Genomic DNA, 10,571 nt, shown 5'->3' on the forward strand with positions numbered 1-10,571 from the left:
AGCCAATCTCGGTCGGCGAGCACAGGGGTGGTGGGTGAACGGCCCGCGGAGCGAGTTCCTTTCTCTGTATGAGCGAGTACATAGCGGTACCTATCCACCATTACTGTTGTTTGGTGGAGGCTTCCTGTGTCTTCAGTTTCCTGGGGCTGCGAGCTCCCTGTGTGTTTACAGCTATATTTATGGGTTGTTTGGTGGAGGCTTCCTGTGTCTTCAGTTTCCTGGGGCTGCGAGCTCCCTGTGTGTTTACAGCTATATTTATGGGTCCTCCTGGTGTGTTCACAGGGTTTATTTGGGGGAGGGTAGCGACGGTTCCATGATCTCTCTGGGGGGGGTCAGGGTGGTCCTTGTGGATGCTATATTTATGGGCACTTCTGCTATGCTTGCGAGTTTTATGGGGCCTGGGGGGGGGGGGGGGGGGGGGGGGTGTTACAAATATTCTCTGTGGGTCCAGTGGTGTTTGTGGGGCTCCTTGTGGGTCCAGTGGTGTTTGTGGGGGTCCCTGTGGGTCCAGTGGTGTTTGTGGGGGTCCCTGTGGGTCCAGTGGTGTTTGTGGGGCTCCTTGTGGGTCCAGTGGTGTTTGTGGGGCGTCCTTGTTGTAGTGTATGTACCTTTAAGAGGAACTATGTTTTTGAAGCCCCTGTATACTGTAGTACCAGTAGTGACCACTCGGGTATATAAGCTTGTATAGCGTCTTGTGTAGTTAGTTCACCTCCAGACTTTGTTCAGTAAACACTTGTTAAATCAACTCCTGCATTCCGTGTCTCCATTAACACACGGATCTAACAGTGGCGACGAGTTAGAAACGCACTTACCTGCAATTCGGCAGCACCTCAAGGGGACCGATTCCTCAGACAAAGGTCGAAGCCAGAAGCAAGAAAAAAATAAATAAATAAATAACTCGAAGAAACTCAAAAACGAGGGCCAGGCTTGGTCTCCAGTCTGTGGTTTCCCCAGCTAAACGGGCTGGTGGCAGGTAGTGCACTGATCCTTCCTGGGCTGCGGCGGGCTAGAGCTCGATCGGGTGGCTCTGCAACGGGGCCAGGCAGTGAGTTGGGAAGCAGAAGCAAAGAGAGAGAGAGGGTGGAGCACTCAGGACGCGGCCGGTGCTGCAAAGCAGGTCGGCGTTCGGACCGAGCAGAGGGAGGGGAAAGTCCCAGAGGGTCCGCTCCACGACGGGAACGGTTCTCCAAGTAACAGAGAAACTATTGAAGCGATATATAAAAATAAAAAAGAGAAATACCGCGAAAAGCTGCAGATCGCAACGGGAACCGCGGAGAGCAGCAGCGGCAGGAAAGCGCCATTTTAGATTTTCAAGATGCCGAAGACTGGCAATATTACTGCTTTCGATAGTGATATAGAAGATTGGACCACATATGTGGAAAGAGTGGAGGTATATTGCAAGGCGAATGAAGTAGCGGATGATAAAAAGGCATCGGTACTTCTAAATCTGATGGGCGCAAGGACATACGGGCTGTTACGAAACTTGATCACTCCAGCCAAACCGATGGACAAGAATTTTAAGGAGATTGTTGATACCTTACAGGAGCACTTAAACCCAACACCGCTGCGGATAGCGGAACGATTCAAATTCTTCAGGAGGGATCAGCACAAGAATGAAAGTAACGCTGATTACCTCACCGAATTACGAAAGCTGTCAAAGCACTGCCAATTCGGGGCAGGACTGGCAGATTCTTTACGAGACAAATTCGTCTGCGGTCTCCTAAGCGAAGGAACACAGAAAAGACTACTTTCTGAGAAAGATTTGACACTGGACAAGGCTTTCAGTGTGGCTGTGTCATACGAAGCAGCAGCAAGAGGAGCTGCAGAGATACAGCAAAAGCCACAGGACTTCAGCACCCATGAAATGACACGGGGTTTCGAGAGATGTTATCGCTGCGGCAGATCCACCCATGACCAGAAGGACTGCTGGTTCAAGGACAAAGCATGCAGGCAATGCGGAAAGATGGGACACATTGCACATGTATGCAGATCTGGAAAGAAATCCGCTGACAGTAAAAAGGTCAATAAGGAAAAGTACAGAAAGGTACAAATGATGACGGACAGTAGCTCCGAAGACCAGAAGAGCGATAGCGACTCCGGAAACAAGAGACTAAGCTGTCTCAAATTACATAATGTAATTGCCAAAGAAGATTACCAGACCATTTGGGTTACCCTCACGATAGCGGGGTCCCCAGTCAAAATGGAGCTAGATACAGGATCAGCTCTGACCGTCATGAGTTGACGGGATTACGAGCGGCTATTTCTGCATATACCTTTGAAAGACACATCCATTATCTTGAAGACATATACGGGGCAGAAAGTATACCCCAGAGGGAAAATAAGGGTGCCTGTTGTATACAACGGCAAGGAAATACAGAAGTTGTATTTATACGTTCTGCAAGATGGTGGTCCACCGTTGTTGGGACGTGAATGGATCAGAAAGATGTGTTTAGACTGGCACTCCGTTCAGGCACTGACGGTGACCAGTAAGAAAAAAAATGATGATGACGTCATACCTGGACGATTAAAAGAAATCTTGGCTAACGCCAAAGAAGTGTTTCAACAGGAACTAGTAACCCTGAAAGGCGCCACCGCCTCAATAAAAGTGGAAGATGCGGCAATTCCCAAGTTTTTTAAGGCAAGGCCGGTGCCATACGCAATTCGTCCAGCCGTCGAGGCAGAGCTGGAGAATTTGGAAAAAGCAGGCGTGTTATCCAAGGTAGATTGGAGCGAGTGGGCAACACCCATCGTCCCGGTCATGAAGAAAACGTTGAATAATGATAAATCTGAAGAACAGAGAAAAGTTCGCATCTGTGGGGACTTCAAGGTGACTATAAACCCGGTTCTTCACACGGTACAGTATCCTCTTCCGAGGATAGAAGATATTTTCGCCTCACTATCCGGAGGGAAACGTTTCACCAAAATTGACTTGGCACAGGCAGATCTACAGATGGAGGTTGAGGAGGCCTCTAAAAAGTATCTCACGATAAACACACACAAAGGCCTGTACCAGTACAATCGACTGGTTTTCGGAGTGGCATCAGCTCCGGCTATCTGGCAAAGAGCTATGGAGCAAGTCCTGCAAGGGATTCTGGGAACTCAATGCTACCTAGACGACATCCTTGTAACAGGAGAAAACGACAACGAGCACCTTGCCAACTTGGAGCAGGTGCTCATGAGGCTGAGAGAACAGGGCCTACGAGCAAATCGCCCCAAGTGCGAATTTTTCCAGAAACAAATATCATATTGTGGCCATGTCATTAACGAAGAAGGGTTGCATAAGTCACCTGAAAAAATTGAAGCGGTCGTAAAGGCCCCAGCGCCTGAAAATGTCTCACAATTAAGGTCGTTCCTGGGATTAGTAAATTACTATCATAAATTTTTACCAAACTTGTCGACGGTTCTGCACCCGCTTAACGCACTGCTACAAACGGGAGTAGTTTGGAAATGGAGCGAAGACTGTAAACGTGCCTTCCATAAATGCAAAGGCTTGATCACATCCAGGGAAGTGTTGGCTCATTACAACCCATCACTGCCAATCAGACTGGCGTGCGATGCATCCCCTTACGGCGTGGGAGCGGTATTATCGCATAGATTCCCTGATGGCTCGGAGCGGCCGATAGCTTTTGCGTCACGCTCATTGAACTCAGCTGAGCTTAACTATGCCCAGATTGACAGGGAGGCACTCAGCCTGGTGTGGGGGTGAAGAAATTCAACCATTACCTACACGGACATATTCAACCCTAAAAAGGGCGTTCCCATTATGACAGCGCAAAGGCTACAGAGGTGGTCCCTTTTCCTAGGGGCACACCAATATGACATAGAATACAAAGGAACAAAACAGCATGGGAATGCTGACGGGTTATCGCGCCTACCGTTGCCAACGGTGGAAGAGGCGCCTACAGTGGGCCCAGTGGAGATGTTCCACTCGACCATAGTGGAATGTCTACCGGTGACAAATTCTACCATTGAAAAGGAAACGCGAAATGACCCGACTCTCTCACGAGTCTACGATTTAACGGTGAAGAGATGGCCAGCACATGGCGAACCACTGTTGCCAGCATTCTCGCAAAGAGAACAGCTGTCAGTGTGCCGAGGAACCTTGATGTGTGGATCCAGAGTGGTGATTCCACCCAAACTCAAGGATAGAGTGCTAAAGGAGCTTCACGAGGGGCATCTGGGTGGAGTGAAAATGAAGAACTTAGCCAGAGCGTTTGTGTGGTGGCCAGGTATCGATGGAGACATCGAAGAAATGACCAAGAGCTGTCTAGGATGCCAGAAGGTCCAAAACGCCCCACCACAAGCCCCTCTACATCCATGGGAGTGGTCCTCATCTCCATGGCAAAGGGTACATATCAACTTTGCTGGTCCATTTATGGACTCAATGTTCTTAATCGCGGTGAATGCACACTCCAAGTGGCCGGAGGTAATAAAGATGTCCTCCACCACCACGGAAAAAACCATCACAGTATTAAGGACCATATTCGCCAGGAATGGGCTGCCTGAACAGATCTGTTCGGATACAAATTGCGGTCCATTATCAGAAGAATTCAGGAAGTTCTTAAAAAAACAATGGGGTTAAGCACTACACGTCCGACCCCATACCATCCCGCCACCAATGGATTGGCTGAAAGGTTTGTCCAGACCTTCAAGAAGGCCATAAAGGCCATGGGTAATGAAGACATAAATCTACAACATAAGGTAGATAACTTCTTGTTTGCGTACAGGAATGCAACACATGTGGTTACAAACCAAACCCCCGCCATGATGTTTTTCAATAGAAGACTAAGATGCCGGCTGGATTTGGTCAAGCCAAACGTCAGAAGGGACGTAGAGAACCGGCAATTTCAAAGCATGAATGAAAGGCCAACTAGAACCTTCCAGATAGGTCAACCAGTTTTGGCCCGGGACTACCGTACCAAGAAATGGCAGCCTGGAACTATTTGCACACGACTAGGACCGCTGATGTATACCGTGGACATTGGAGAAAGCATAATAAGGCGCCATGCTGACCAGATCATAGAGTCATCCGAAAAAGGACAACCTACACCACAACTCTATACGCCTAGTGATGAAGCAGAGATATCCATAGTATCTACCTCCGATCCGGTGATACTGGAACCAGATGAACCCGACACTGGCATTGAAGCCGAATCGACCTTGCCAAAAGAACCTACTACACCACCGAGGCGTTATCCGGACCGAGTCAGGAAGCCTCCAGAGAGACTGAATTTGTAATTGATTAACTTCAGCAAATGTGTACATTATTGTTCTTGTAAAAATGTTATTTAATGATTACTTAAAATGTTATGTACTATTTATCTAAAAGGGGAGGAATTGTAGTGTATGTACCTTTAAGAGGAACTATGTTTTTGAAGCCCCTGTATACTGTAGTACCAGTAGTGACCACTCGGGTATATAAGCCTGTATAGCGTCTTGTGTAGTTCGTTCACCTCCAGACTTTGTTCAGTAAACACTTGTTAAATCAACTCCTGCATTCCGTATCTCAATTAACACACGGATCTAACACCTGTGGGTCCAGTGGTGTTTGTGGGGGTCCCTGTGGGTCCAGTGGTGTTTGCGGGGGGGGGGGGGGTCTCTGTGGGTCCAGTGGTGTTTGCGGGGGGGGGGGGGTCCCTGTGGGTCCAGTGGTGTTTGCGGGGGGGGGGGGGGGTCCCTGTGGGTCCAGTGGTGTTTGCGGGGGTCCCTGTGGGTCCAGTGGTGTTTGCGGGGGTCCCTGTGGGTCCAGTGGTGTTTGCGGGGGTCCCTGTGGGTCCAGTGGTGTTTGCGGGGGTCCCTGTGGGTCCAGTGGTGTTTGCGGGGGTCCCTGTGGGTCCAGTGGTGTTTGCGGGGGTCCCTGTGGGTCCAGTGGTGTTTGCGGGGGTCCCTGTGGGTCCAGTGGTGTTTGCGGGGGTCCCTGTGGGTCCAGTGGTGTTTGCGGGGGTCCCTGTGGGTCCAGTGGTGTTTGCGGGGGTCCCTGTGGGTCCAGTGGTGTTTGCGGGGGTCCCTGTGGGTCCAGTGGTGTTTGCGGGGGTCCCTGTGGGTCCAGTGGTGTTTGCGGGGGTCCCTGTGGGTCCAGTGGTGTTTGCGGGGGTCCCTGTGGGTCCAGTGGTGTTTGCGGGGGTCCCTGTGGGTCCAGTGGTGTTTGCGGGGGTCCCTGTGGGTCCAGTGGTGTTTGCGGGGGTCCCTGTGGGTCCAGTGGTGTTTGCGGGGGTCCCTGCGGGTCCAGTGGTGTTTGCGGGGGGGTCCCTGCGAGTCCAGTGGTGTTTGCGGGGGGGTCCCTGCGAGTCCAGTGGTGTTTGTGGGGGTCCCTGTGGGTCCAGTGGTGTTTGCGGGGGTCCCTGTGGGTCCAGTGGTGTTTGTGGGGGTCCCTGTGGGTCCAGTGGTGTTTGTGGGGGTCCCTGTGGGTACAGTGGTGTTTGTGGGGGTCTCTGTGGGTCCAGTGGTGTTTGCGGGGGTCTCTGTGGGTCCAGTGGTGTTTGCGGGGGGGTCCCTGTGGGTCCAGTGGTGTTTGTGGGGGTCCCTGTGGGTCCAGTGGTGTTTGTGGGGGTCCCTGTGGGTCCAGTGGTGTTTGTGGGGGTCCCTGTGGGTCCAGTGGTGTTTGGGACAATTACAGCTAAATCAGCACAGACGAGAGACTGAACCTGGATCCTGTTGTTCTCTACAGTTGAGGTCCAAGCCTATTAAACATATTTCATGGATCATGGCTTGAAAACGTGTCGAGAGAGAACCTCTGGGCTAGGCTCACGATGAGGGCCAATTTGGGCTGCGAGCGCGCATGAAATTGGAGCCTAGCAAGTATTATTACTTGAGTAAAGCAGAGAAACAAAATTTAAAAAGTGATATACACAAAGGAAAGGCCTACCCTTAGCCCTGTGACATCGCCTTCCAATGGGAAAATCGAAACCTGACTAGTCCCAATGAGCAGATCTTGGTCATAATCCTGCAGGTATCTCAATTTGCCGGGTTCCATCCCAATCACAGACTCCAGTGGAACAGCTTCCTTCAGTAAGTCCTCCACTCGTTCCTCGTTTTCTGCTCTGAAACATTTGAGGGAGATGATGTAGACCTGGTCCCCGGTGTCAGACACCCGAGCCTCGCAGCACTTCAGGGACGAGAGGAGCTTCTCCCAGTCAGGAGAGGTGAAGACGTGGAGCTGCTGGTACGTTATGGAGATGCTAAACTGGCACATCTGCTGCTCGATCAGCTGGGCAACCTCGTGGGTGGCAGGAACCGAAGGGGCGGTGACCGTCATCACAGAGTCCGCGATGGAGTAACAAGTTGACAAGTCCTTCCCGCGCAGCAGGTTCTGCAAGTAATCCTGAATGTCAACCCTGGAGAGGAACTTCGACTGGTCTTGACTGATGGGGACATCCACCTGGGCTATGTTGCTGAGGAACTCCAGAATCCGGCTCTTTGTCCTCTCGATCTGAAGGAGATCCCTTCCGCAAACGCAGATGTTGTTATTGTCGTCGACCTTCACGGCCAGTTCCGAACATTCATTCCTCAGGTCTTGCAGGAATGTGCTGGAACACAAGATATTTAGCTTCATCTTGTCAGGGACGTTTATCGTGCTCAACAGTTCTGCCGGCTCCTCAGCCTCGGCTTCTGCCGTCTTCCTGTTGCATTCTTGGTCGTCGCCGAGGACATAGAGAAAATCGTAATAAGGACGAACAAGCAACTCGCGTTCCTGCAGTTTCTGGCACTTCTGAAGAACCCGGTCAACAGCTGCAAGATGGGCAAACAACAGATCTCAATATCTACATACAAAGACACGCTGTGTGACATTTTAAGAGGGTATGGTAGCGTAGTGCTTTGTGACAATGGACGGGCAACCCAGAGGTTGTACCACCATATTGGGAAATTTCATGGTCATTTACATCGAATTTACAACACAGAAACAGGCCATTCGCTCTGTGTCGATGTTTACATTCCACTCGAGTCTCCTCCCCGCCCCGACTCCACCTCCCGCCTCCCCCCGCCTTCACCTCCCGCCCCCCCCGACTTCACCTCCCGCCCCCCCCCGACTTCACCTCGCCCTCCCCTCCCCCCCCTCGACTTCACCAGCCTCCCGCTCCCCCGCCCCGACTTCACCCCCCTCCGCCCCCCCCGACTTCACCTCCCGCCCCCTCCCCCGACTTCACCTCCCCCCCGCCTTCACCTCCCGCCCCCCCCCGACCTTCACCTCCCGCCCCCCCCCGACTTCACCTCCCGCCCCCCCCGCCTTCACCTCCCGCCCCCCCGCCTTCACCTCCGCCCCCCCGCTTCACCTCCGCCCCCCCGCCTTCACCTCCCGCCCCCCCCCGACTTCACCTCCGCCCCCCCCGACTTCACCTGCCCCCGCTCACCTCCCCCCGACTTCACCTCCGCCCCCCCGACTTCACCTCCGCCCCCCCGACTTCACCTCCCGCCCCCCCCGACTTCACCTCCGCGCCCCCCCGACTTCACCTCGCCCCCCCGACTCTCACCTCCCGCCCCCCCCGACTTCACCTCGCCGCCTCCCGCCCCGACTTCACCTCCCGCCCCCCCGACTTCACCTCCCCGCGACTCCCGCCCCCGACTTCACCTCCCGCCCCCCCCGACTTCACCTCCCGCCCCCCCCCGACTTCACCTCCCGCCTTCACCCCGCCCCCCGACTTCACCTCCCGCCCCCCCCCCGACTTCACCTCCCGCCCCCCCCGCCTTCACCTCCCGCCCCCCTCCCGCCACCTCCCGCCCCCCCCCGCCTTCACCTCCCGCCCCCCCCGACTTCACCTCCCGCCCCCCCGACTTCACCTCCCGCCCCCCCCGACTCTCACCCCGCCCCCCGACTTCACCTCCCGCCCCCCCCGACTTCACCTCCCGCCCCCCCCGACTTCACCTCCCGCCCCCCCCGACTTCACCTCCCGCCCCCCCCCGACTCACCTCCCGCCCCCCCCGACTTCACCTCCCGCCCCCCCCGACTTCACCGCCCCCCCGACTTCACCTCCCGCCCCCCCGACTTCACCTGCCCCCCCGACTTCACCTCCCGCCCCCCGACTTCACCTCCCGCCCCCGACTTCACCTCCCCCACCCCGACTTCACCTCCCGCCCCCCCGACTTCACCTGCCCCCCCCGACTTCACCTCCCGCCCCCCCCGACTTCACCTCCCGCCCCCCACTTCACCTCCGCCCCCCCGACTTCACCTGCCCCCCCCGACTTCACCTCCCCCACCCGACTTCACCTCCCGCCCCCCCCGACTTCACCTGCCCCCCCCGACTTCACCTCCACCCCCCCCCCCGACTTCACCTGCCCCCCCCGACTTCACCTGCCGCCCCCCCCGACTTCACCTGCCCCCCCCCGACTTCACCTCCACCCCCCCCCCGACTTCACCTGCCCCCCCCGACTTCACCTCCCGCCCCCCCGACTTCACCTCCTCCCGCCCCCCCCGACTTCACCTCCCGCCCCCGACTTCACCTCCACCCCCCCCGACTTCACCTGCCCCCCCGACTTCACCTCCCGCCCCCCCCGACTTCACCTGCCCCCCCCCGACTTCACCTCCACCCCCCCCGACTTCACCTCCACCCCCCCCCGACTTCACCTGCCCCCCCCGACTTCACCTGCCCCCCCCCGACTTCACCTGCCCCCCCCCGACTTCACTTCCACCCCCCCCCGACTTCACCTGCCCCCCCCCCCGACTTCACCTCCCGCCCCCCCGACTTCACCTGCCCCCCCCCGACTTCACCTGCCCCCCCCCGACTTCACCTGCCCCCCCCCGACTTCACCTGCCCCCCCCCCGACTTCACCTCCCGCCCCCCCGACTTCACCTCCCGCCCCCCCGACTTCACCTCCCGCCCCCCCCGACTTCACCTCCCGCGCCCCCCCCGACTTCACCTCCCGCCCCCCCCCGACTTCACCTCCCGCGCCCCCCCGACTTCACCTCCCGCCCCCCCCGACTTCACCTCCCGCCCCCCCCGACTTCACCTCCCGCCCCCCCCGACTTCACCTCCCGCCCCCCCCGACTTCACCTCCCGCCCCCCCCGACTTCACCTCCTGCCCCCCCCGACTTCACCTCCCGCCCCCCCCGACTTCACCTCCCCCCCCCGCCCCCCGACTTCACCTCCCGCCCCCCCGACTTCACCCCCCACCCCCCCCGACTTCACCTCCCGCCCCCCCCCGACTTCAATCGTTCCTGATAGAACCTCTCAGTTCTGGTATCATCCTTGTAGATCTTCTGTGAAAAAAATTTGAGGTTTAGCACAGGAGGGAAAAAAAATGACCATGATTGTCAGGGAATCTGCCAAGGACCCTATCATCCCCTGCAAGGGACCTCAGTCACGCAATACGTGGTTGGCTCTTAATGTCCTCGGAGGTGGCTGAGCAGGCCAGTCAGTTGTGAATATAACTGCGGAGGTGAATAATAAAAGGCAGCATGGCCCACGTCCCAGGAACAGATTTAAAGAACATGTTGTGTTTGCTACACTGGGCACTGAGCACAGCTGGGAATCGATATTAAAAAAGCACATTAAAAAAATCAGTGGTGTCAGGATCAGCATCGACAGGAGGGGGGAAAGAGAGTAGGTCTGTCAAATCATACACATCACGGGGGTCAT

The 10,571-nt window shown here is 55.9% G+C and overlaps 1 protein-coding gene across 1 annotated transcript in view; it reads right to left on the reverse strand.

Moving 5' to 3' along the window:
• The window catches only part of parp10 (poly(ADP-ribose) polymerase family member 10), a 36,228-nt gene extending 25,657 nt beyond the window's left edge, over positions 1–10,571 (reverse strand). The window contains exons 1-2 of the mRNA XM_085987190.1: positions 10,556–10,571; positions 6,866–7,752 (exon numbers count right to left, since the gene is read on the reverse strand). Of these exons, the coding sequence (XP_085843316.1) occupies positions 6,866–7,752; positions 10,556–10,571 (903 nt within the window). The remainder of the gene's footprint in view (positions 1–6,865; positions 7,753–10,555) is intronic.

This window comes from Somniosus microcephalus, chromosome 5, assembly GCF_052327205.1.
Source record: "Somniosus microcephalus isolate GS21.2 chromosome 5, FLI_Smic_1.0, whole genome shotgun sequence".
Classification (NCBI taxonomy): Eukaryota; Metazoa; Chordata; class Chondrichthyes; order Squaliformes; family Somniosidae; genus Somniosus; species Somniosus microcephalus.